The sequence below is a fragment of the Delphinapterus leucas genome, chromosome 14, assembly GCF_059928025.1.
Source record: "Delphinapterus leucas isolate spDelLeu-1000000601 "Yukka" chromosome 14, BTC_Dleu_Yukka2, whole genome shotgun sequence".
In the NCBI taxonomy this organism is placed as follows: Eukaryota; Metazoa; Chordata; class Mammalia; order Artiodactyla; family Monodontidae; genus Delphinapterus; species Delphinapterus leucas.
The window spans coordinates 29,305,589-29,333,375 of NC_143142.1; the positions used below are offsets into that span (position 1 = coordinate 29,305,589).

The following is a 27,787-nucleotide window of genomic DNA, read 5'->3' on the forward strand; positions in this document are numbered from 1 at the left end:
TGGTCTCGTGGGGCAGCCGGCTAGGATCCCCCCACCGCCTTCTCTGCACAGCCAGGCCCGTGGCGCCCACGCGTGGCCTCTGAGTCTTGGTCTTTGAAGTGACAGAGATGACAGAGTGAAGCTCCAGACATGACGTGAGCCGGGATGGGGTCCCACGGAGATGAGGCCAGACCGAATGGGCACTGCGTCACTCGGGTCACCATCACGCACCGTCACCCTCCCTGCACTGCTGCTCCTGTCCGTCTGTAGCGGGACAGCCTCCATCTGACACATACTCCACCACCCTGTCCCCCAGGCAGGTAAGAGCAGCGTGCATCCTACAGCCACCCAGAGACCAGCACCAACATCTCCCAACAAGTTAAAACAACCAACGTTTAAATGACTCTGAAACTTTAATTACAGATACTTTTCAACATTTGAAAGTGTGGATTTGCTCTCTTTTTGCATAAAGCTGTCAAGGTGGTTCCGTTACACCAGTGTCTTTTCCTGCACCCCATCTCTTCTTTATTTCATCAAAGGTGTCTGGATCGCAGTCCCAAACCAACTCTGCACTGCATTCCAGGTTGGAAAACTCGGAGAGTGAAACAGGCTCAAAGGAGCAGAAAGCAACCGCAGTGAAGCAGCAGGAAAAGCTGAAGCTGCTATTTGTTTCTCCTAAGTTCCCCCCCGAAATGTAATAATCATGAAGAGGAAGAAAAGAAGATGGAGCTCTCACCCTGCTCCCTCTGCCAACACGCTCGCCTGAACCTCTCTGTGGTCTTAAAGTGCAATTATATGGTGAGGACGCCCAGGCCCGGGATTCGACTGGATGCAGTTCAAAACCAAAACTTCAAACAGCTCATGACTCAGGCCAGGCGGACTGGGGCCAGGCGGGGGAGGAGGGCTGTTCTCAGCCGCTCAAGTGCATCCGAGGAAGAAGTGTCTTTTCTTTTTGTAAAGAAAATCTGTAAATTGTAAGGCATCCTGGTTTGGAAAAATCAAACTCTGTAAGCGCTTCTATCCAAGACTGTGCCAGGGCTGCAGAGTCCAAAGGCCAGCGAGCCCAGCCAGCAGCAGGGGACACGGGCCGCTCCCGGGTGCCCGGCTCCAGTGCTGATGCTGCCCCGAGTCCTCAGAGAAGTCCTCAGCCCTGGGCGCCGAGGAGGCACACTGGACCAAGGGCATCTGGTAGGATGTGGCTCTCTTCTCGGGCCTGTCCGGGCTGGAGCCGTCGCTGGGCCTCTGGCCATTGAAGAGCAGGTAGCGGCCGCGGGCATCCTGCTCCATCTTGAAGATCTCGTATTCCGTGTGAGGTAGTTTGATGCCCAGTGCCACACAACCATTGGTGTGGGTCACATCCTGCTGGACACCCACCTGCCAGGAGCCCTCGGCCCCGCACTCGTTCCCGTTGAAGACATTGAGGAGCGAGGCAGTGGCCGCGTCCATGGGGGTGACCTTCATGTGGTTCACTGCCAAGGACACAGGACAGCTCCGTGATTCAAGGATGCCGGGAGCACCAAGCCTCACAGGCTTCTGCTCTCAAACCCACCCTGCAGACCAACCCACCAGACCGTAGCCCACAGAAAAGACCCTCAGATGGAAAAGGTTCCACATCTGGACGTGACCGGTGGCCACACCAAGCACCCTGAAGGCGCCACGAGGAAAAGTCCAGCCCATCTGGTAGTAAATGCTGAGCCCAGACTACAACTGACCAAGCCTGTTCCTGTGAAGTCAGACTGTCCCCGAGGAGCGGTCTCTGGGGACACTGCTCTTCGGGACGGACACAGTATTCAACGAAAACTGGCATTTGTTTTTAGGAATAGGTTTCGAGGTTTTTAAATAGTTTTGGTGTCAGACACCTATATTAGTGAGCAGTCTATACTGGCCCGTAAATCAGGCAACGAAAATAAATTAGGTTGCAAGCAAGAAAAATCTGCTCAATGGAAATCCCAGCCCTTGTAGAGGACCGCTTCTGAGGCTCTCCCAGGGGCCCATATTCTGCGTACACGTGAGAGCTTTGGAGGGGACTGAGACCCAGACAGCTGTTCTCTGGGCGACAGCTACCAAAGGCCCATTGTCCCTAGAGGCAATCTTCCTCCCTAAGGCGGCGGGGGCGGGGGGCAGTAAAATGCCCCAGGGCTTATCTGGGTTGCAGCAGAAATACTTCATATCTAATGGACTGAGCCACAGGGTGCTATCCGGGGACGGGTATCTAGGCCAACCCTCTTATTTGTCCATGACAGGGGCGACACCTTCCTAAACAGATACACAAGCTTAAAACAAGTCTAGAAATAGAGATCACAAGGCCCCCACCACCCCTTGCTCACAGCCTTGCAGCCTGGAGGCCCCCCCCACCCCTTGCTCACAGCCTTGCAGCCTGGAGAATGTCACCCTTTACCTGCCTTACTTAGGTGATCACCAGGCATACCGCCCGCCCGCCTGCAAGCACGTGGCATCTTCTCAAGGGCACGACGGGCACACTCTGTGCACCTGGGCGTCACTAACGCCAGCTCCGAGGCTGCAGAGAACGATGCAGGCAGGCAGTCCACTCCCCAACATCCCTAGCAGAGAAGATGCCCTTTGCCCCTGGCTCCGCCTCCACAAACACGACCCCAAACTGCTGCTGTGACCTCGGGGTATGGGGTGTGGGGCAGGAGCCCTACCTTTGAACACAAACTCCGTGCCGCCCATGACCCTGGCGGAGTGCACGCCGCGGCTGTAGCGACCCTTGGCATAGATGGTGAAGGTGGGATGCTTGCACACGGGGTCGGAGTAGTGGTAGTAGTGCCCCTCCCAGGTGTGGTTGTTGTCGTGGAAGATGAAGTGGCGCGTGAGGAAGAGGACCTCGGGCCGCACCTCGCAGCGCTGGCTCACCCACTCGCCGTGCAGGCCCACCGTCAGGTCCGCCTTGGGGGGCAGCAGGGGCGGCCGGTGCTCATCCGACCGGTGGATGATGCGGCAGGCAATGCAGGCGTGGTCGTGGTTCTGGAGCCAAAACACAAACACGTGGAGGGGGGGGAGAAGTCTCCATGAGAGCAGTGCGCATGCGCTGCGTTCGACGGGGCTCACGGCAGAGGCACCGGCAGCCCCTGAGGCACCGCCACCATTAACCTGGGTACCCCAGGGGCAACTGGAGCCACAGACCGGGTGTGTGTGCCTGCGTGTGCTCACAAGTACATAAGTGTGTTTGGCTAACAGTAGAGCCTTGCCTAAATATTTCAGCTGTGACCTGGACCCCCTTTAGAATCCTGTTACATTTTCAGACCATTTGTCCCAGACACTTGATTTCAAAAAGAAAGGCTGGCATCACCTCACCCCAATTAGGATGGCTACTATCAGAACGAGCAAAAAATGACAGCATTGGCGGGGCCGTGGAGAAACTGGAACTCTCGTGCACTGCTGGTAGGAACGTAAAGGGGTGCAGCTACGTAAAGGTGGTAAACGTAAAGGTGGTAAAGGATCACCTCAGGACCCAGCAACCCCACTTCTGGTTTATACCCCAAAGAACTGAAATCAGGGTCTCAAAGAGGTATTTGTTCACCCACGTTCACAGCAGCACGATTTGCAATAACCTAAAAATGGAAACAACACAATGTACATCAATGGCTGAATGGATCATCAAAACGTGGTCTAGACACAAAATGGACTATGATTCAGCCTTACAAAAGGACGGGAATCCTGACACACACATGTTGTTACAAGGATGAACCGTGAGGGCATCATTCTGACTGAAATAAGCCGGTCACAGAAGGACAAATTCTGTGCAATCCCACTTATAGGAGGGACCTCAAGTCATCAAATCCATGGAGACAGAAAGCAGAATAGAGTTACCAGGGGCTGGGGTGGGGAGTTCGTGGCCAGATGGAGATGAAGATCGTATGACACCCCCCATCGTAGCCCTTGACAACCACCGTCCTACTTTCTGTGTCTATGGATCTGACTACTAGAGGGCCCACATATAAGTGGGATCATACAGTATTTGTCCTTCTTGTAACTGGCTTATTTCTCTTAACATAATGTCTTCAAGGTTCATCCATGTTGTAGCATGTGTCAGAATTTCCCTCCTTTTTAAGGCTGAATAGTTTTCCACTGTATGGATGGACCACATTTCGTTTATGCATTCATCTGTCAATGGACACCTGGGTTGCTTTCACTTTTTGGCTATTGTGAATAATGCTGCCGTGAACATGGGTGTCCAATCTATTTGAGAACATGCTTTCAATTCTTTTGGGTATATACCTAGAAGTGGAATTGCTAGATTATATGGTGATTCTATGTTCAATATTTTTTGAGAACCTGCCATATTGTACAGCAGCTGTACATTCTCACCAGCAAAGCACGACGGTTCCAATTTCTCTACACCCTCACCAGCAGTTGTTATTTTCTTTCTTTTTTTTTTTTTGATAACAGCCATCCTAATAAGTGTGATGTGCTACCTCACTGAAGTTTTGACTTGCACTTCCCTCATGATTAGAAATGCTGAGCATCTTTTCATGTGCTTATGGCCTATTTGTACATCTTCTTTGGAGAAATGTCTATTCAAGTCCTTTGCCCATCTTTTAATCGGGTTGCTTTTTGCTGTTGTTGAGTTGACTAGTTACCGTTTTAACCAACTCTTTGGCTGGCATTAAGGAACCAAAGATGTCATAAATCAGTGTGGGAGGTTTGGCCTCTCTGTGGATGCTGTCAACAAGGGGACAGTTTCAGCCAACGTTGGATAAAGGGAACACCTTTCTGTTTTGTGGACAGATTTTTTAAAAATCTGATTTGTGCTCTTAATTACCACTCTCTTTGGCTTGAATAAAACCCCAAAGACCTACAGGAACAACCATGGAGAAGCAGAAATTAAGGCCTAGATATCACACTGGCTCTAAAGTTTCTCTTTTCCAAGATGCTTTTCTCAAACAGCGGCCATTCACAATGACGAAAGGGGAAGAGTTTTTCAACATGAAGAGTGATTTGTACCATGAAATCTCATTTGCTTCATGAAGTTACTCTGTTTGGTCCATGCTCTGATCCATAGGTCTCATCTGAGAAGCCGTCTTTCCCAGGCTCTCCCGTTAGGCTTCACATCGCTCCCTCCCTTGCATCTCAGATAGGCTATTTTAACGTCAGTGTTCCTGTGCACAAGAAGCTGAGGGCTAGAGCCGAGGGACCAGAACGTGTTCCTTGCTGCTATTCTTTACACCAACTATAAAAAGCTTTCATTCCTGGGTGGGAGTGGGGAATCCCTATACCATTATTAATCTCTTAAGAAAGAAATCAAGCTTATTCTAAAACATCACATTTTATCAGTGAGCAATGTCCTAGGCAGAGGGGGGTTTTCCCACTGTGTTTCCTGATCCTGGCCCGGCCCTGGGAACAGTTAAATAACACAGTTTGCATGTACAGGGCATTTGATGCTGGGGAAGTTCAAGTACATCATCTCCTTACGTTTCTCAGTCTCCCAAAGAGACCACAGTACACGTCACAGATGAGGCCACAAAAGCACAGAGAGAGAGAGAATGACATGGCTCGGAGGGATCTGGGACAGAACTCGGCTGTGGGGATTGCAGAGTGCTCCCTTCCGGCCCCAGGCTGCCCCTTAGGCTGGGGTCTGCAAGGAACACACGTCTCCCTACCAAGGGCTCTGGTCCCTTGAAAAGGTCCTCTCTGGCCGATGACTGACACGGTTCTCTAGGCTTTGCCCTGTTCCCTGCCAACATTTATTTCTGGAGAGCTGGTTCGTCAGCATTTGCTGACAGATCCACTTGTTTCCCAGCATCTTCCCAGAATGGAAAAAGTTACTTGACATGATCTTGTCGTGAATAAGTCAACTAGAGAAGCAGCCTGCATAAGACATTTCTTGGGCTAAATGTTTTGTCTGAGGAGGAGAAATGGGGATAGATGATGAAATGCCCCTTCCTAGAGTTCTGCTCCCCCGGGTCACGTTTCTCAGGAAGAAACCTCCACGGATGGCCAAGGATGATGCTGAAAGCTGTCTTCCCAAGTACCATTCACCACGTGTGTGACTGAACTGCAGGCGCCCTATGGTAGGTCCTTCTACACGGACATCCTTCCCAGCTCCTCTCCGTGACGTGGTAGGTATTTGAGGCCAAGACCAGCGCCCTCCCGTTTTCCTACGTCCCATGACACCTAGGAGAACACAGTAGGTGTGATACAGGTTCATGGCTCACGGGCTGATGGATGGTTAGAAAGTTGTCCTCGGAAACGTAACAAGATGAACAGAGCAGCCAGCATTCATCACAACCGTGAGTGCTGCCCACCTTGTGGGAGGGGCCTCTTGGGGTGCCTTTCAGAGCTGGGATCCTGGGATGTTGTGGACTCGGGCTCATTCTGACCTTCCAAAGGAGCAGTGATGATTCCCCTTTCAGAAGAAAGTAGGGGAAATGGCCGTGGCCACACAGGTTGGGTCTCTGTAACTGTAGCCTTGGGGCCACACCCGGAGGCTGGCAGTGTGTCTGGCCAGGCCGACGACAGGAGCAGGTGGCAGGCGTTGAGGACAAAAGGACTTAGCCTCACAAGGACTCTGCACAGCAACCCTGTAGATGTGATGCAACCACCACAGACGGGCCCGGGCTGGAAGGACGATGGAAAAGGGTAAGAGAGGCACGGCCGGTTCCTCGGGGCCGGCGTTTGGCTGCCAGTTCTTCTGCGAGCGGAACCGACAGAACACCGCTTCCTGGAGGGAAAAAGGAGCATCGGTGGGTGCCCGGGAGCAGCACTGCATTTTCTAGAAATGGGATTTCCATGAAGTTTAGATTCTGAGACGTGAGCTCCCAAAGGCCTTTCCTGTAAATCACATAAAAGCTAATTTCAGCTCCACCTTGCCTGTACATACACACTTTGCACAGAGCCCAGAGCTCGATAAAAAGACCATAAGAAGGTGGTTCTTCAATACAAATGACTATAAGAATGGTTTCAGAAGAAAATGCTGATTAAGTTTTACTTGTTTGTTTCTTCCCCTCCTATTAATTTAAACGTATTTAAAGAGTTGAAGGAGACTCATCTTCATAATCACACTGGCTGTAAAGGCAGCAGACCCCACGTTTGGCCCCCTTCTCCCCTGCCCTCTGCCCACAGTGGCCAATGCCCCGCACACAGGACTTGACTCAGACTCTCCAATGGTCGATTTCCTGCCGCCCAGGTGTTCACGCTGTCCTCTCAGCTTCTGGACTTTTAAGGGATGAAATGTTTACCACTTGCATTGTCCCTGACAATGACTTCCTGGTCTGCTGACTCCTTAAATAAAAATCTTGCACTCAGGAATCAAGAAAAATAATGAACTGTTTCTGCACTCACAGCAGAGGCCAGTAACTGTGCAGTGTGGCAATTGTGTGACTCTTCATATTTCGACCCAAATAAAATGTCCACGTGAGTAAGGCCTTTCGGAGGCCAGAACCCATCATCCCACCCCCATCGCCGGCTCTTTTTTCATCCTGTGGGCAGCACGTGCGGCCTGGCAGTGAACGCCCGGCCCTGGGGGCAGGGTCACGGTTTTCTGTAAGGGGCATACTGATTGAACATAAGGTGGGCTTCTGACACTGTCTCGGTCATGACTCCTTGAAGGCCCTGGTCCTCTACCACCTCTTCTGACTACCGTCACCTCCGCAAAACCCTCTTCTCTTTGCCCTGAGCTGACAGAAAGAGCAGGGACAGTGATTCCTCCATGAGCTTCTGGATCCTTCTACTCGTGCACCTGTGACACCCACTTACCCACCCCGCTGGAAGCCACACCAGCCACATGCCTAAGGAGAGACCCCTTCCTGCTGCAGAGCTGCCTCCTGGAGCTGGGCGGAAACTCCGATGTCCACAGCCACGTGGTCCAAAGTCCCTCGGATGTCGCAGATGTCACCATAAATCTGTATTTCTCACATGCTCTGAGGAGGTTTGGAAAGACAAGCTCCCTCAAAAACAAATGACTGTTCACAGTCTAGAGGCCTGCAGGGAACTTAGGAGAGAAAGCACACGAGTACCCCTGCTTCCTCCCAGCGGTCCGGCACCCCCAAAACACTCTGCTGTGTTTCCGCCTCTGACGGGCAGCCCTACTCTCAGCGTTCCAGGCAGGCTATCTCAGAAACGTGGCTTGGGGAGAGTGGCCTGGTTTGCAGGCAAGCCCTTTGATTTACAGCCCTGTGGCCTCACCAGTGCAGGGTTTTGGAAAAAGACCAATTCTGCTTGCTTGCAAGTATGATCCTGAGGCCCTGGCATTTCCAATGACCCCAGCAATCATTTGCTCTTAATTACTTTTGATTCTGCCAAGGAAAGAGGGCACCTGGCTAACCCTCCACCGCACAGGAATCCAGGCAGAGGGTAAGGGCTGCCCTGATGCTAAACTCGATTCGAGCAAAGCATTTTCTTTCAGGGTCATTCTAGGGGGTCCTGTTTTTTTTAATGAAGAGTAGCCAACTTCATCCTGAAAGAATCCTCCCAGCTCGCCTGATTCTCTTCAAACATCATTTTTTTTTGCCGAAGGGCTCTGAACCTCACAGCAAAGCTGTATAAAGCTTAGAAAATCAAGTTGATTTAAAATCTCTATTTTTACATGGTGTCCCGTTTCCAGAGGGGCTGAGACTAGTGGTTTTAAACTCAATTTAGCATTTAAACTAATTTTCAGCCAGGTCTCTATGGACCGGCGATTAGGGAAGGTGAAGGGTTCAGAGGGGGGTGGCGAGGCCTGTGGTCTGTCCGGATGCGCCCCCAGCCCTCCTCCTTCCCGGGGGGTGGGTGGTCTGCAGGAGCCCAGCGGGCAGGCAGCACCTGGGGCTTTGGAAAGGCACCAGCGGCCAAGTCCACTGATCCCTTCTCCTAGCCGGCCTGGGGAGGGATCTCAAAACTTCCTGACTGCTTGCTCACTGCAGGCCAGGATGCACACACCAGGGACAACAGGAGAAGAACGGGTCCTTTCAGCTCCCAGAGCCACGCGGACCTGGGCCGGCTTTCAGGGGAGAGCACAGGCCAGGTCCTGGACGCCGGCCTGCGTCCGCCCAGCCGCTTCACTGGCTTCATCTGTGGCCACAGCGTTCCTCTGAGCCTCAGAATCCTGCCTTTTTGGAATCTGTTTTGAGCGTGGTGATGGAGTTTGGGTAGTATAAGATCACAGCACAAATCACAGCAGGTACAGAAACATTCACGGTGACAAGTATCTTTCCCCCGGCCACACTGTCCTCCTCCTCTGAGGCCATCGCTGTTCCACTGCAGAAACACTGGCTCCTGGATCAGCTTACCTTCTTCTTCTATTACTAGCTTTACACATGGTATCACACCGTTCATGCTATTCTGTACCTTCCTTTAAAAAAAAAAAGCTTAACAGTGTGTCCTGGATAATCTCCAAGATCCAAGGTTCTTTCCACCCTTAATATTTCTTGAATGAGGGATTGTGGCCTAGGGTTTAAAGAGTTTACTTCTTAAGAATCTGGGGAGACAGTCCCACAACTGCCCCTGCAGAGGAGGGAAGGGAAAATGGGAGTGAGAGGAGTGGCAGAGACGGAGGTAAGACAAGAAAGGTGGTTGTGGGTACTCCTTTCTTTTCCAGGCCTAAGGAGAGCTCAAGAGATCAAAGAGCCCACGTGGGCATCCGCAGGTGAGGAAACGGAGTCTGGACCCGACAACGTGCACCAACAGCCCAAGGTCAGGTTCAGAGTGGAAGCCAGTTGGTCCAGGCTGTCTGCTGCTTCCTCTGGGCAGGGGGCCTCCATCCAGCCTCCTCTCTCCTTCCTGGGCCCTGGCCACCCTACTCACCAGCATCCTCACTGGAAGGTGAGCAGGGATGAAGGCTCTGCTCCTGGGAGGATCCTCCCACAGGCTCAGGCCAGGCTGGGTCAGGGCTCTGGCTCCCAGGGGGTTTCTGGATGAGCTGCAGACCGTTTTCACTCAGGACACCTTTACTCCCGGAGATAATGTGAATGTTGGCTCGACTGTGCTCATAGAAAGCCAGATGCGTGTCTGAAAATCCCGTTCCCGCTGCCACCTGACACCAGGAGTTTGGAGAGAAGCGTCGTTAAGCTGCAGCGTCTGGATAAGGCGGCCACCTGCAAAGGTCCCTCGACGGTTCCTCTGTTTCCCAGAAGCCGGGCCCTCGCCCTGGTGGTCCCTAGGCAGAGTCCCATCTTGGTGCCTCTGCATCGGCTGTGAAGCAGGCAGAGCCCACTGCCCGCCCTCTCCCTGCGAGGATGCCTGGGGTCCCCGGGGCAGGAGGGCCGCCCTCTCCCTCGCAGCCCCGCCTCACCTGGCGCCTCTAGAACGCGCAGGGCACAGCACAGCGGACCTGGCCTGGGTCTGCGCGGAGCCCAGCGTTCCCTCGGCACGGCACGGGGAGGGGATGTCCTTGAGATGCGCATCCAGAGGAAGCCTCCCTGCCCACTCGGCCTCCTGGCAGACGCCCCACAGTCATCATAAAGGCAACTTTCACGACACAAGCTCACGGTAACAGACAGAAAGAAGACAACCGAGTGGTCTGGCGGGGGCAGTACCAGCAGTACCCTCACCAGGCATGAGCACGCTCCAAGGACTGAGAAGAAAACAGATGCTTTAAAAACAAATAAACCACCAAACAAAAGTTGGACAAGCCCTGCAACTGGAGAGTTGCTGTTCTAGAAAGGATTCCAGAAAAGCCGGTCTGATGGTGGGCGACACTGGGGAGAAAGCCGCTGCCCCCCAGGCCCTCTTCCTGCCTCCCCAGCTTCTGCGGTGGTAATGACCCTGTTACGTGCAGACACGGACTCCGAGCCCGTGGGAAGGAAATGCCTGGAGAATTCCAAGTGTAATTACAGGGACTATCATTTAAAAAAAGAACATTAGAAGGTTTTAATTGTTTCCTGCCCCCTCCATCCTCCCCTCGGGTCACAGTGATTTCTCACTTAGTCCAATGGGAAGAGTGTGGGATTTGGGGAAATAGTCCAGTGGGGTCTGGGGAAAGGTTTGGGTGCAAGTTCCAGCCCTGAAACTCACCAACCGGTGACCTTGGGCAGGAGACCAACCCTCGCATCTCAGCTGCCCCCTCTTCTGCTAAGAGGTGGTCGTCACTGCCTCACAGGGTCGTTGTGGAGACGGAACAGGAGGTTCTAAGGGTCCACAGCCCCAGGCCAGCAGCACTGTCCCTGCCCCCGGCCCCAGGGCCAGGATCCCTGCTGGGCATCTTCCCAGGTAGGTTAGAACATCTCCACGTTTCCTGCAAGCTTTCCTCTTAGACTCACAGAAGTTCCCAGAGGGTCAGGGCAGAAGGGAGCCTTAGGAATTTTCGAGGACGACCACCAAGGCTGTTCTGCATCACCAGTCCTAGGACCACCACCCTCATCAAATAGGAAAACCGAGGCCCCATCACAGAGCAAGGCGGTGGCCCACCAGGGCCTCCTGACTGGGCTACGTGTCCCCCCACCCAACCTGCAGCCCTCCCGCCCCCGTCCCCCCCAGCAGCCCCTCCATGATGCAGAGCCCCGCCCCACCAGGGGCTATGCAGGGTGGTGAGGGGTACCTTGGCATTCTGCAGCGGGGGCTGGTAGCTGGACGGCCTGTAGAACATCCTCTGGGAGGCGTCAGTGTGGATGTCACCCAGGAAGAGCTCCTCCACCAGGCGGTCCAGGTTGTGCTGCAGGTACTGCTTCTCCACGCGGACCAGCTGCAGCTCGTGCATGGCAAAGTTCACGGCCCGGGTGCACTCGCGGCCGCCCTCCTCCCGCCACAGGTCATAGGGCACGTCCTGCACCCAGGGACCCCCGGCGGGCATGAAGCCAGGGCATGTGCGGTTGACCAGCTGGCCGAGCCGCTCCGCCACGGCCTCTGAGTGGCACACGACCTGCACGCGGTGCAGCTGGTAGTCAGCCTCGGTGCCGCCGCGGATGATCCAGGAGGCCTGGCGCAGGCGGATCTTGCCGCGGACCACCAGTGTGTAGGTGGGGCTGGTGCAGCGGTTGCCGCCGTAGTAGAACTGGTAGGCCTTGAACGTGTTGTTGTGGTAGAACCGGTAGGACCTGGTGATGAACTCGGGGCCCGACCGCACCTCACAGCTGCAGAAAAGGGGGAGGAAGACGCCTGTGAGCCCAAAGTCATGAGGCGGAGGCTCATCACAGTGCCAGGAGATCACGGTAATGATAACAGGATGGTACTCCGGGCAGTTCATGGAACCCGCACAGCAACCTATGAGCTGGGGGATGGGGGGTATTATTATTATTATTATTTACATCCCAAGGATCATTTTATTCTTTATTTTTTTTGTTGTTGAAGTATAGTTGATTTGCAATGTTTCAGGTATATAGCAGAGTGATTCAGTTTTGTTCTTTTTCAGATTCTTTTCCATTATAGGTTATTACAAGATGAGTATAGTTCCCTGTGCTATAAGGGTGGGTATTATTACTGTCCTGTTTTACAGATAGGGAAACTGAGGCACAAGAGCTGAGGCAATGTGTCCAAGGTCCCCTCACCAGCCAGCACTGGAGCCAGATGTGAGCCCAGGGGAGCCTGGCCCAGCACCTGTGCTCCCGGTCACTCTACACCGGGGTTGTCCTCCTTTCACTTTATGGACAAGACAGAAGGGCAGGAACCTGCCGTCCTCAGCGCCCCCCTTGGCCTCACTCCCAGGCGGGAAGGAGGAAGGAGGGTGCGGGGCTGGCCTAGGAAAGATGCTCCCTGTGTTGTCAGAGATGTTGATTTCCTGACCACTTCCATCATCTGGACCGTGTCCACAGCAGCCAGGTGCCAGGTGTCTGTTGTCCTGGAATGGAATCTAGTCTCAGGGAGGCACCCCTTAGAGGCCACTGGAGATTCATCTCTTACCCGGTCCAGTCAAAATTAGTTTTCCCTCTAGCAGAAAATAAAGAGGCAGGTAGGGCTCCTTCGGTTGTGCTGCCGACAGTGGCAGAATGTTTTTTTTTTTTTTTAATATTAATATCTTTTTAAAATATTATTTATTTATTTATTTTTGGTTGCACTGGGTATTCGTTGTTGCACGCGGGCTTTCTCTAGTTGTGGCGAGCGGGGGCTACTCTTTGTTGCGGTGCGCGGGCTTCTCATTGCAGTGGCTTCTCTTGTTGCGGAGCACGGGCTCTAGGAGTGCAGGCTTCAGTAGTTGTGGCACGTGGGCTCAGCAGTTGTGGCTTGTGGGCTCTAGAGTTCAGGCTCAGTAGTTGTGGCGCATGGGCTTAGTTGCTCCGCGGCATGTGGGATCTTCCCGGACCAGGGATCGAACCTGTATTCCCTGCATTGGCAGGCAGATTCTTAACCACTGTGCCACCAGGGAAGTCTGCAAAATGTTTTCTGCTGTGGCATCAGGTAAAGGCTGGATGCCTAGGCCAGAAACACCTGGATGGGACCTTCCTCATCTGGTCTAACTGTAATCAATTTTTACAACTGCAGCGCGGCCCACACCAGAAATGAGGGGGTTTCCCTCCTTGCATTGGGCAGAGAGTCTGTCCACTCATCACCTGTAATCAGATCCTAGTCTCAGTGACATTGAGACTTCAGGCTTATCAGTCTTGGCCGTATAACCCTGCTTGCGTCTATTATTTATATATAAACTTATTAGATACAGTAGTTCTGGTTTGAGCTGAGTGGCGAGATCAAGCGGTGGGACTGAAATCCCAAAGGCCAGTGGTTCTCAAAGCTACTATTAGTTTACAAACTGATGAATGGGCCGCTTAGAAGTGGGGACCATTAGCTTAGCAAAGACTGTGACCTGCCGCAGGTACCGCCAGACAGCAGCCAGTGGTGCCCTGAGCATCCGTCTCTGTGACAGGAGGGAGAGGAAGCCCATGTTCCTTCCCAGGGACAGAGGAGTCCTTCCGTGTGAGCAGCGATTCACGTCTGTTGTAGTTCAGACAGGAGGATCGCCGACTTCTAACACTTCATCTCAGCTTGAGAATCTGTTGATTTGGTCCCAAGCTCAAGCCCACTCACTTCTCCAACGCCCCACCCCCGACGCCCCTCACCCAGGCCTTGGTCATCTCCAGCTGGGACTGTTGAGTCTTTTAATTGGTCATCCCCAAGTTGAAACAATTTGGGACCTGGGACCCTTTTGCTGCAGTGCTTGTACCTGGACACAAGTCTCCTGGGGCAACAAAATACAAAGAAACTATAAGAGACTAAAAATAACTGCGCACATGCTCACTTGGGGCAAATTATGGATAACAAGATACAAAAAGACCAAAAAGCCAACTGCCACTTCTGAAGAGTCAGGAGCAAAGCAGGGTACTGCACCTGCCCCCTGCACTCAACATAACCAAGGGGTGGGCAGACCGCCTGAGCCACGCCTCCGGCCCCACCCCTGGACCTGCCCCTACCCTCACCCCATACAAGGAACCAGCTCGCCCTTCCTTGGGAAGCAAGCAAGGGAACCTGTTGTTTGTTCTTGCTCCCCCTTGCTGCACCAGGGGCCCCAATAAAGCCTGGCCTGAATTTCTTGTCTGGCTACTTATCAATTTCTATGGATTAAGGAGGCCAAGAACCCTGGTTGTCCCCAAGTCACTCTTCCCACCACCCACTTGCAGCCAGAGTGCCCTTCAGTCATGCTGAATCAGGTTTGAGCACAGCACTTGCTGAAATCTCTTCAATGACGTCCCAGTTCTCTTAGATTAAAAGCCAAACTCGAAGAGACAAGGCGTGCAGGGGGCCCTGGGGGCTGGCCCCGCCTCCTCCTTGACCTGCCTGGGGCTGTTCCCCACCCCCAGAACAAGGGCTCCTGTGCTTCTCCGGTCCAGCCTCTGCTAGTCCTCCCACAGGGAAAGCTCTTCCCTCGTCTTGCACAGTCAAGGACATCTCAGCTCAAGTGTCCTCTTCTTGGTAGCCCTTCCTACCCCACCCTGTCCTAAAATAGGGGCCCTGGTATTCTCCTTGAGCACCTGTTGTTTCTTCCCTCTTCGTAACATTTCTTTGTGTATTTGTAAAATCCCCGAAGACAGGGGCCATGTCTGTTTGGTTCGCTGCTATACACACAAAATCTAGAACAGTGCTCACGTGCGGTAAATATTTGTGAGCTCCAGAAATATTTGTTGAACAAAATGATAAATTATTTAAAAGTACGTCGCGTTAAGATTGTTTGTGCCAATACTGACCATGCGGTTATTTTGAGAAACCCCATTTTTAGGAAAAAACCAAAAACCAAAAACCGCTAGGTCTTCCTTGTAAGATTTCTTTTTTCTCTTCTCTGGATGCCTGTGATCCCTCCCCAAGGTACCTGGAGGAGTGGTCTGCACAGAAGTGATCAGATCCCACCGTTAGCCTTGTGAATTTGCAACAATTTAATGCGCAGGGAAGAGATTGCAGGTCTGCCTCTGGGCTATTTTTAAAAGCTCTAATGGAAGATAAGCAAGAGCTCAAACTGGGATAAATCTCAGCTCCACAGCCTGGAAAAGAAGCCAAGAGCTGCACCCTGGCTGGTTGAGGTAGCATGGGTACCTTTTAACTTACTCTCAGACCCTGAAGCTGTATATTAAATTACCAGAATATGGCTAGAATATTTAGACCATCAGAAGCTTGCAAGTCGCGTTTCAGGGTTGGTGAAACACAGACTCCTAATTTCACTTGCTAATGGTTTCTTTTCATACAGGAGTGGTCCTACGGGGTTCAATAAACAAGGACATATTCAATCCCATGTGGGATACAGTGGTACCATATCACCGCTGCTGAGGCTAAGATTTCAACAGGACTGAGCTCTGTTTCTTCACCAACCCGAGTTTCAAAGCGTCGCTTGGCTGTGAGTTAGAACTCAGACAACCCCAGAATCACTGTAAATTCTAGAAAGTCTCTGTGCACCTGAGAAACCCTAAGAAGGCTCTGCATAGCAGTGCGCTCTCCAGGACCTCCCGGGACCCCCGCCCCAGCCTCTTACCCGGTAGACACCCAGTGGCCCTCGATGGCAGGCGGCATCTGCACAGTGATCCTGGCACCATTGTGGAGATGTTTGAGCATGTGGTGACACTGGGATTCCTTGAAAGCCCTCCAGGCACTTTTCTCCAAGGACCTGGGGTGGGACCTGCTGTCCGGATGAAGGAGGGCAGAGCCCTCTCCCAGCCCTGAAACATATACATGCAAGGCAGGTGTCAGGGGAGCTGCAGAGACGTGAGGCCAGCTGAGGAGCTGTCCCCGAGGCGGGGACATCCCACAGGTGGGAAATGCCAGGCTTTATCACTGTCTTTGCTCTCCTAGAATTCACATTCTACAGTGTCCCAGGAGATCCTCTCCCAGGTGAGAAAACTGGGGTCTGTGGAGATAACGAATGTGATTTGCATGAGGTCGCTTGGCGAGCTCCTGGCAAAGCCTGAGCTCAAACCCAGGTCCATGAAACTGCAAACAAGGCCGTGCATACCACGAGCAGCTGTGCAGGGCTGCAGGGGACAGAACTGTGTGCTCCAGAGTCATCAAGGCTGGAGATGGGGCTGAGGGGACAGGTAGAAAAGGTAGTCAGGAAGGGTGGTCAGGTGCAGTGACACAGACAGGAAGGCAGAGAGCCAGCAGCTTCAGTGAAGGGTGAACGGAGACGGGGAGAAAGGCCCAGGGAACAGCTAGGAGGCGCCCCACAGTGGGGACTCCCTTCTGCCCGCACCACCTCATGCCCCTCGGGGTCTCTCAATCCCCAAACGGACGCCCTCTAGAGGGGGTGCAAGTCCTACGCCCGCCCTATAAGGGCTCAGGTGTGGCATTTCCCCCAGTGATCTTCCAAGGCTGCCCCTCAGAGTTGGTGACAAACAAACATATGTTACAGGGCTTTGATTGCACATCTGTATTTTCCACGGGTAAAGGGACACTAGGACTAAGTTTATCTTCACGTCGTCCAGGTTGGCCAAAATTTACACGTGCAAAAGTACCACCAGCCTCGTGTGCAGAAAAAGGCAAGGAAAACAGATGGAGTTATCATCTGAAAGCCCACTGTTTCCTCTGAGATTCACTCCTGAAGTGACTCACAATCTGAGAGGTCTTTATTGTGGACCTACTAGGAATTCAGCACTATGTTAGCAAAAAAAAAAAAACGACACTAGTTAGACAAACGTACAACAATAAAAGATGGATGTTAATGAAACTGTGGTAATCGTTTTGCAATGAATGTTAAATGCAACCTCACCAGCAACCCCATTCAGCCAAACCAGGTGAGTCACACCTGAGCTAGAACAAGGGCGACACTAAAACTCAGAAATCTGTGTCAGGTGGAGTAGACATTAATGCTCAGGGCTGTTAAGCGAGGACCCCCTCCGTGGCCTCGAGCTCCCATCCCAGGGAAGGCAGTTGCACTGAAACAGTGGTCCTGGGTGCTCCGTCCCTGACCCTCCCCAGAGAGAAGAAGGAAACAAGCCTGCTAACTGGGCTATTTTTCTCTGTTTCTTTGCAAAACCAGCCTGTTTTCAAAATACATAAAATACATGCATTTTGATCAGCCCCCTCCCACCCCCTTCAGTGGTTGGGCTGTGGCACTGAGCCAGGTGGAAAGTCTGGAAAATGCAGCGGTGACCTGTTGGCAATCCTACATGGACATCCACCTGTACTGTGACTTCTGATGGGGTATTTATCCCAATTCCAGCATTTTAATCCCCATTGGTCTGGCACTCGTGCTGATCTCTCTCAGTTAGCTTTAAACTAGAGGACGGGGGGATACCTCCACCAACCCCAAGATTTGTGGTCATCTTGTTGATAGGAAGCACTTCCTGAATTCCCTGTCAGGAATGAAATCAAACAGTACAACTTGCCATTTGGTGGGCCAACTGGATGATAAATTGTAACGTGGCAAAAATACATATCTTAACTCGTCACAAAGCACTGGGAGTTGCGGAAGAGTCTTCTTTAAATATGACACCCAGCATTCAGTAAAGAGGTCATGCTCTCACGATCAACCAAGCTATGTACTAAAAATTGATTTATAAACCCCTTTACACCCCGCAAATGTTTTCCCGTAAAGCTAAGGAGAGCCGGGAGGGGAGCGGATATCGGTGAAATTCTGGAGCTGGGCTGCTTGGGTTTGAAACTAGATCAGCCACTTAAAGGATTTCATCAAATCCAAGATTTCAGTGATTAAGATGCATCATTATTTTATTACCAGCGACAAAAACACTTGCATTTAAACGATGACACCTGCCTTAGCAGCAGTCCCAACACCCCTGGAGCACGCACAGGGCCTCCAACTGCTTTATCTCTCCAAAGAGAACTGGCACCGTGTCTGGCCTTCGGCTGCAACACTTCACTCAGGACAGGTAGTCGGTTTGCTCTGCACGAATCTTGACAACAAGGCTCAAACACAGCCTTATCTTTTTGTGGCATCTTTCTTTCCAAATAACTGTTTCTCGGTGAGAAAATATGTAAGTGCAGTTACTACCCCCCTCACCATGATAAATACTCGCCCCACTGATGTTACACGGACACCCCTGGCTCTGTTACTGGGCTGCCTGATTTCCACACTGTTTTTCTTTTCAGCGCTGAGAGTGGAGTTTACAAGTGAATTCTAACACTTGGCTGCAGTGTTTACTCTATTTTCAAAACCAACCTATTGGCAACTAAACCATAGATGGAGAGTAACAAGGACACACACAGAGGAAGTGACATGAGGACAGTATGGGTCCAGGTTCACACAGGCGATGACAGGTCTGCCGCATGACTGCCACCTGCAGGCTCACAGGGGCCAGAGGCCCCACCCACCGGAGATGCACACCCACTGCCCAGACCTTATACATGAAAAACTGTAAATCCTACAATCGATGAAACACACGATCAGCACTGTGACCATCAACAAGTCACTTAACTCCCCCAAGCCTTAGTGCGCTCATCTGTACGGAGGGGGTGACAGCACTGCCGTCACTTGGAGTTGGTCTCAGGATTCACTGAGATCATTTCCTTTAGCACATGGTTCACGGTTCTTGGGAGACGTTAGTTACTATTACTTTAAATGATGAGTAAGGCTCTTGGAGGTCCTGAGGAAGGCCTTCCTAACTAACAGAATGGCTAGAATAATGGTAAGAGTCTCCTGGAGCCCAGCTCACTCTGCGCTCTGGAGGGACAGTGTGCACAGAGCGAGGCCCGGGCTCCTGGCAGCCAACTAAGTGGTGACCCGAATGGAGACAGGGGTGGTGACAAGCTCTACTCGGTTTAACAAATGACTACACGCTGCCACTCTGTGTAGCTTAGGGGCTGGAAGCATAAAGAAGATTGAAGATAAGTTTTTCTGACCCGGAGGCTCTTAGGGTCTCACTTGGACTGCACGTCCAAGGACAAGGGTGGGATGGTGGGGTCTGGGCAGGAGGTGGGCTCAGAGGCAAAGGAAGGGGCCGTGGTACTCACGACCTGCATGGTTGTGCAGGAGGCTGGAGCCAACAGTCAGTTTTTTAACCAGGGGGTGGGGAAGACATAAAAATCCCAGAACCACCCATTTGCACATCATTAGAAAGCAGGCAGAAGATTACGTCACTCAGGGTTTCCAGAGACCAAGCTCCGTCTTGCTACTGCTCCTGTCAGACAGGAGCCAACGTCAGGGACCTGGCAAGGCCGTCGGCCCAGGAGGCCAGCAGGATAGCCAGATGGAGGACTCAACAGCCAGCCCCTCCCCAGGACACAGTGGCTGAGGGTTCACTCGCGAGGGTGGGACTGAATTTTTAGGATGGGAAAATAGGGTTGGAATTTATTCTCTTTTTATCTTTTTCCTTTGAAATACCCACCACCTCAATGACCCTTAGGGAGCAAAATTAAAAGGGTCAAGTGACAGCAGGCGTTGCTGTCAGGCAAGAGAAGCCGTCTCTTAGGGTCAAGTATGGACGGGGGTCACCAATACTTATTGGCTCATTTGGTGTGGGACGTGGATTACACCCCACCCCCACCCCCATGTGAGGCCTCCTTCTAGTAAATGGCTGGGAATGAAAAGGCCACTTGAAGCACCTAGTTCAGCCACAGGGGAGGCCATGTGGAACGCTCTCACCTTACGTCCCACGACTTCCTTCTCAGCATCAGCCATGGGTGCCCTCCAAGGAGACCAGCCTTAGACTTCTGGTCAACCCAGGGATCCCCATGTTCCTGCATCGCCAGAACGATGTCAGCTCCAAATCTGAGACTGAAACTAGCAACTCACTCATTCAAACAATCAGAAAGGACTCTCTGCAGGGCCAGGCACTGTGCAGGCACAGAAGCTACAAACATTATGCCCCAAGGAATCCTCAGTTGGGGAAGAAATCAGAATCCCAATGGACTTATAAAGGGACTCAGAAAGACGGAGGGAGCAGGCAGCTATGCCTTGAAGACTGAACAGAAGTGGTCCAGGCAGGGTTTATAGCACATGCCCAACATAAGGAGGGGGTGGGAGATTCGTGCAGGGAGGATGGAGAGGCCTTAGGGAGGGGAGATCGCAGGGTGGCCCAGGAGGGAACAGTGGCAAAACAGAGGCCAGGCTGTGATCAAGAGCTGTGAGTGCGTCATCCTGAGCATGGACTGGGCTGAAACAGGGAAGAGGAACCGCCCAGAGCCTGTAAGCAATGTAACGCAGGATGAGGACTCCATTTTGAAAAGACTGCTTTTCCCTCTTTTTGGAGGGCTAAGAAGCAGGAAGATCAATTATGAAGCTTCGGCCATGGTTCAGTGCATCATTTTTGCCTGAATAAATGAGAAAGATAAGAGAAGGGAACTGCTTTCAACAAAGCAGTGAATCTTTTTGGTGGTCCCGGAGAGGCACTGACCATCTTTGGCACGTTGTGGGAAAAGGTATTACCAAAAAGTTATTTGAAAAGAGAGGAAAGAAGGAAGGGAGGGAGGGAAAGACAGAGAGAGGAAAGTAAGGGTCTGTACTAATTTAGCACTATATCCGGGAAAAAACTTTTGCAAAATACTTATATGTCCACTTACATACATCTTCAATTGTATAAATAAACATCCAACTTAAGGGTGGTGACTAGCTGTAATAATAGTTCCTGCCTGAGTGTACTTATTAGTTATAATAATAAATGTGCTTATTATATATAATAACTTTAAAAACCTCCACTTGATTGGATTATCTGTATAATCAGAAGTGTTGACTAACCACAATATTTGGTTGTCGATAATTCTGCTATTCAACGTTGAGTGCAGTTGACATTATGATCTTTCAGGCTCTTAAGGCAGATCACAGTGAGGTCATCGTTAGGAACATCAGTGCCTGTGGGATGTTGCTTTGGATACAGAGCTAGTGGGGTGGACAGGTGACAACCCTATTTAGTCCAAGAGAGGGTTCTTCCCCTTGTGTTTCTCATACGAGTGAGGAGGCACACACAAATAACATCAAGACTTTGATGAACTGAGGATTCTAGATATTTTGGTCAGTTGCAAAGACTAGTTCATTGGGCTCCATTCATTAAGATTTTTGCTGTGAATGAATCCAAGGAAAAGAGCATCTCGAAGGGTTAAACAACATCAGTGCAGTAAGAAAGGGACTGAGTTTTCAGGCTTCAAGGTGACTTTGGCTAAGTCATCGGATAGGTGCCTTTCGTTCCCCTGTACAAAGTGAAAATTACAGTAATGGGGATAATAACTAATGTTTGTAAAACACTCGAAGGCTCACTTCACGCCTATATTATCTCATTTATCAAATTCCAGTTACTACACGGGAACAGAAAGGAGTGGGTAGAGAACCAGCCTTCAGTGTCAAGGGTTCTACGAACAGCCAGGCCCTGATACCAGCGCCAGTGGGAGCCACCACAGCACCGCCCCGACCAGTGGCGTTCTGATGAAGCAGGTTATCAAAGTGACTTCACTACAAAATGGTCTCCAACATCCGGGGTCCCATGGCCTGGGCCCAGATCAAATGGTTATGACAAGGGGGCAGCTTCTTTCAAGTACGGGTGGGAGAAAAATGTAGACCCTGGAAGGAAATTGTTCTCCTGTTGAAAACAAATTAATTCCCGAAGGCTTTAGGGGACAATTTTATAGATGGCCATTTGCAGAGAACATGAGCTCCTTGGGTGTATCACATGCACGGGTGTTGTGTATGTAAGAGTTTTTCACTTCCACGGATGAAATCACTAGTGCACAAGAGAAATCCTAAATGACTCCAGAATAATCTTTACTACTACCATGATTGCCAGCCTACTGTTCAGAGAGCGAAAACGCCCAGAGATAGCAAATAAAAACCCAGATTTCCCCAAATGGGGAAGCGCAGGCTTAACCATTTACATGGGCATCTGTACCCTAAGTTCAAGGCCCGTGAGGCCAGGTGACTGTTGGCATCCCCCAAGTCACCAGACTCTGCACACAGAAAGCAGCCCTGAGCACAGGCTTCAAAGGGAACAAATGCAGTATTTCTCCGTCGCCTGCAGCAACGCTTATTCCTGAGCCCGGGAGCGAGCCAGGCCACCAACAGGGACCGGGCAGAAGGCAAAGGGCATGGGGCGGGGGATGGAGCAGAGACCCTGAGTCGTCCCTTCAGCAGGTGGCTGAGGGCCTACTGTATGTGAGGTTGTCTCCAAGGCCTGCCCCATCGCTGACACGTGAAGGGAAAAGTGAGGGAGGAACAGGGCGTGTGGCCAAGTCCCCGGGAGAATCCTCTTGATGTACTCAGCTTTTCACCTGTCTATCTAGATCGAGAACCAAAGCACCAAACCGCTTTACACACAATAAAATGTGAACGGAGCTCGGAAGGAGACACTTTTCAGGCACACTTGGGAATGAACTCATCTTTGATCGGGTTAGTCACTGCAGAGGTACTTTAATGCTTAAAAAAATAAAATCAAAACGGCCAAATAAATATAATGTCAAGACATTCACAATGGTGGTCTCTGAGAGGGTCTCTGAAAGGCCCTTTCCCGCTCACTTTGCACGTTTCTGTCCTTGATACAACGTGACCTGCGTCACTCCCACACCAGAGTGAGGAAGCATCTCACGGTGGAACTGGTGCGATGCAGAAGAACACGCAGCAGAGGAAACGGGAGCGATGAGGGGAAATGCAGGTGATTACTTTGCCGTGAAATCGCCCAGGCCCGGTAAAAGAGCCATCATCACTGTAATGTGGGCTGTGAAGTCGAGGCGGATGCATGACCGCCTGCACAGCTTCCATGTTTTGGAACAAAAGCTGCCGTTCACTCCCAGGTGGGCACCTACACTCACCAAGCGCTTGCTTTTATTTCCATGTTGTTGGAGATCAAAGCTGAGAGAGCTGCTTTTGCCAATCTTTAAACCTTATCTAAAAGCACTTTCCCTTTATGAGAAACATAGTAAAGTCAAGACTTCAAATTCCTGGTTTCATTTAACTTTTGATGAAAATGAGGTAATTTTCTAAGTCATTTTCTTCTAAGGCCATGGTCACCGGGCCAGACACTGGGGTCCAACCACAGACAGCATGGTTTTCCTGCTGGGCCTGGAGCTGATGGCTGCCGCCATAGCCGTGCTCTTCACACAGTCGTGTGTGTGTGTGTGTGTGTGTATGCGTATGTGTGTGTGCATGGTGTGTGTGTCTGTGTGTGGTGTGTCTGACTACGTGCATGGTATGTGTGTGTTTGTGTGTCTGGTGTGTGCATGATGTGTGTGGGGTGTGCGTGTGTGTGTGTGGAGTGCTGGGATTCCCAGCAGGGAAGAACACCGCAGTCAAGGCAGTGTGCCAGCCTCCCACCTCTGGGCTCTCCAATAAGCTCTTCTCATCCTGCCAGGTATTCTCAGGACTCTTCAGGAAGGGGGGCTGCCCCTCCTCACAGCCCTGTCCCCAGCCGGCAGTGACACAGGCACGCAGGAGGCCCTCTCAATGTACCTGTTGACCGAATGGTTGGCTGAAGGAATGAAGCTAGAAAACCCTTCGAGAACAGACGAGCCTCAGTCACTACAGGGTGACACCACATCCTTACTCTGACCTAGATCCCTATCACATGAAATTCCAAAATAACTTTACTCCCAATATGAACCCAAATTGAAAAGAACTCAATGGCCTGTGCGCATAACATCTGGACACAGCAAGAGCTCATGCTCGGATGGTGGCAGGTTCTTCCTGAGCTTTCCCTTGGGATCGCTTCAATGCCGCACACAGGCCACGTGCTGCCATGTCAGCTTTCCACAGGTGTACGAGATCACTAATGAGTCCTTTCATATTTCCAGTCCTAAACGTTTTATGCTTCCCTTTAATTGATTCTATCAAATTGTCATCAGTCTGTCCCTGAACGGTAGGTATTTACACAGTCCTATCATCCACTGGTGTTGAGTTCTTTACTCATTTAGGGAGAAAAGGAAGGACCACGGCTATGACGGGACGGCTCAGCCACGTGCTTGAAGACAGTCAGTTTCTCTCAAAAGAGAATATTTACCATCTAAGACCCTTGCTCCCTGCTATGAACAGATGAGTAATATTTCTTTTCAAGATTACATTTTATGACTAAGGGGGAAAAAGTGCAGGAAAGGCAATGTTTTCTTGGTCACAAAAACTGCCTCCAGTAAAATGATATTTCGAAGATTCTACTTTACCCTACTGTAATGTTTCCTCACATTTTGTTGGTTAAGCAGTCACTCGGTAAATCCTCAGTTTGTCTGTTTGTTCAGTTTTAGTAGAATACACTCAAGTGAAAGGTGATAGCTCAGAAGTGTCTTCCCATTTCAGAAAAGTCGATGAATTCTACAAAAGTAAATGGCGATGGAAGAACATCTCCCCGACAACGGCTCCAAAACTTAAAGTCAAATGTTTCCATTAATAAAGAGAGTGAGCACTTTGGGGCACATTAAAGCACCACTTTTTCTGAAATATCTCATGTTAATCTGGTTTCTGGAACAGAATGATTTTCATGGCTTTTCATCTAAGCAAATAAAACAGTGACAAGGGACATACCCCAGCTGCATACCTTCATGACATTCAATAGGTTTTACTTGGATTAAGAAATGCAATTGTTCTCAGACGCTGGAGGACAGGAAAGTCAGACCAACATGTATACTTTTATGCCGTCACATTTTGAACTTGGGTCTCCCACTACATTTACAGTTTTAAAACACAGCAAAAAATAAACAATGGACTCCAGTCTTTCCAGACCCTAATTTACTCACCAATAGGACCTAGGGGTGATTTATAACTTGCCTGAGTTGAAATAAAAGTAACCAAAAAAACTGAACAAAGATCGGATGCCAAACACAATAAAGAGTTTCTACAGCATCTTCACCCAGAATCTTCCTGAAGGCCTTGTGCACTTGTTAATCTTATTAATGAGACTTGTTAGTGTAACAAATAATCTATAAATGATGTCTGGAACTAAATTTCATAAAGTTGGTCCCAAGTACATTCATAACCATAGAAAATATGTTTTTACCTACCTAATTGCTGTCATAAATATACACGTAGCAAAATAAAAATGCCTCTGTATCAGGAAAAAAATCATTAAGCCATTCTGAAAGAGTACAGGTAACTTCCTTCAGACTGATGACTTCTATTAAGATACTTAATCAAGCTCCATCTGTTACTACAGAATTTTTAAATACTTGCAAAACCCCTAACTACAGAGTAGGACACACTCTCAAGCCATTCCCTTGGGTTAGGTTGATTAATACCCATTTCCCATTAAAACTACTTCAATCAAGTAAAAATCAGGCAGAAAAGGGGGAAACGGAGAATACCCAATTTTTTCTTGGTGCTTTACATTATCCTAAGGAATCGTGACAAGCCTCTCTCAAATCGCAGAGATTTATACCCAGAAGGACCACTCCCTCGGTTTCTCCTCTGTGCTGGAGTCCCACGCGCCCTGAACTAGCGCAGTTGCTCTGTGGGCAACAGCAGTGTGAATAACTCTGCCACTGCAGGTTCACTTTGAAATGGGGTGACTTTTTGCAGGGTTATCCCCGTCATCCCATTAAACTTGGCAAACCTCCTTTTTTATTTTACATACTCTTCGTCATATGCACATGTGCACACACACATGCACACATGCACGGGGTCTGGCCCCACTGGCTTATTCCCCCCTTCCTTACTCCCTCCCTGCACACTGTGGATCTGGGTGAACCCCTGACCTCAAGGAGCTCAGGCTGACTCCAGCTGGAAATTGGAGATCTGGGGCTATACTTGAACCTCACTGAGGGTATACTCGGGCTCCCCTTACCAGCCGTTACCACACTGTGGTGCAGGAAGTGTGGTTACAACTTCCAGCTCTCAAAACAAGGAAGAAAAGTTCAGGGTGGGTTGGCCCAGGCTGTGTTTCTGAGCATGGCTTTTGTAGTCCAAAAGGCAAATGGCTTTATGAAAAAAAAAATTCTGTTCATGCCAAATTGTCGAGTACTTTTTCATTTTAAAGGCATTTGCCCATAGGACCATTTTCCTGCACAGATACGACAGGATCTTTTTTAGTGGACACTCTCCCCTGTGTCCTCTCTCTCTCTGCCTCTTGTTTCTGGTGTGGGTGGCAGCTGCTGTTTGATCTGCCCATTGGCTCTGATGTGTTTCATGTTTCAGCCAAAGATGAAAACGGCTCTGTAATTCTAAGCAGATGGGCCTAGGAGTACAACCCTGTAATTACACCTTCTCTCTCTGGCCCTCGAACTGCCAGCCTTCCATCCTGACTTTGAAAGTCTGGGATCACTGGGGCTCCGGACACACCTTGGCAATCAGGCAGGTCTGGCCCAGCCCAACTTGTGTGCAGGGCCTGTGGACCTGCGCTGCCCATACTGCTGGCCCCAGCAGGGTGACAAAGAATACAGCAGCGCAGGGCTCCCGGGTTGCTGTCTCCTCCCCTTCCTAGATGGTGTGGGAGTCACCCCTGACCTTCAGCGCCGGCCAAATGCCTTCTGAAGCTGGATGGGAAACCTAGAGGCCATGAGGGTGCTGACCTGATGACCCCGATGTGCAGAGGTTTGGGGTGCCCGTGGTGGGTGTGGAGGCAGGAGAGCCCTGCTCCTGGTGGACACTCTGCTGAACAGTCAGGTGTCCACCGTTAGGAAAAGCTGGCCCAGGACATCTGGATCAGCACGTGTTCTGCAGCCACCTGTCCCCATGATCGCCACAGATCTCGCACAAAATCTGCCTTCCCACTCCCGGTGCAATGCTATCTTATTTTCCTCAGTGCAATTCCTGGAACTCTTTTAAAGCCTGCTGTTCTCTGGCTGAGGGTTTACTAGAGCTGCTGACGACATGTGACACATGAAACAGAAACAAAACGACCCAGAAGAGCGGGAGGAAACAAGCTCAGGTCCCGGAGAACTTAGGGGACTGGTTTCAATTACTGCACCTTGGCTGCTAGGAGGCCCCTGCTCCCTGAAAGTCCGTCAAGAGAACCTACCGGTCCACCTGGGAGAGACCCCTCCCCAGCCCCTCAACACACTCGTCCGAGGGGCGAACACAAACACCCCGAGCTGCTTTTTCCCTGAAATGATCACAGTTCTCTGCACAGTGCCCCCAAAGCTTGGACCCCAGCAAGAGCCTTGCCTGCGCTCTGACACTCTGTAAAGGGTCGCATAGCCTGCGGTTCCATGACCGCCTATGGTCTGAAACCCCGCAGAGTGGACACAAGTGTCCCGGGACTTGGACATAAAGTCTGTGTGCGCGCCCTTCCAGAGAGAGCGCGGCCGGCGCCCGGAAAGGCGAGACTCTTCCAGGGCGCCCAGGACGGGGCTGCACCCGGCCGCGCGGTCCCTTCGGTTCCGGGGTGTCCACTCGGCTCCCGGCGCCCCCAGACTCACCGTGAAGCAGGAGGGCCGGGAACAGGGATGTGAGCAGGAGGCGGCGCACACAGGACATCTCCAGGCCTCCTCCGGGGCCGCCCGCGCGCGCCGCACCGCCCGCCGTCCGGGGACCCAGCTTCCCGGGACCCGCCTGCAGCCCGGGCGGCGCGGCCCGGCCGCGCGGGGACAGGGCCAGGCCCGCGCTTCAGGCGGCCGCGGCGCGCCCCATGCCCGGCCCGGCCCCTCCGCTCCCGGCCTCCCGTCCCGC

At 51.2% G+C, this 27,787-nt stretch overlaps 1 protein-coding gene across 2 annotated transcripts; it reads right to left on the minus strand.

Moving 5' to 3' along the window:
* Positions 1–373: 373 nt before the first annotated feature.
* On the minus strand, positions 374–27,787 carry APCDD1 (APC down-regulated 1). Of its 2 annotated transcripts, XM_022551187.3 has the most exons (5): positions 27,538–27,778; positions 15,800–15,983; positions 11,453–11,984; positions 2,643–2,964; positions 374–1,448 (listed from the first exon to the last, which is right to left on the minus strand). In XM_022551187.3, exons 1-5 carry the CDS (start codon positions 27,593–27,595, stop codon positions 997–999), a joined length of 1,548 nt encoding a protein of 515 aa, XP_022406895.1. In that variant the 5' UTR covers positions 27,596–27,778; the 3' UTR covers positions 374–996. The 2 variants fall into 2 exon arrangements, with proteins under 2 accessions (XP_022406895.1, XP_022406896.1); XM_022551188.3 differs by lacking the exons at positions 374–1,448; positions 2,643–2,964 and adding an exon at positions 3,110–6,771 and having other exon boundaries at positions 27,538–27,787.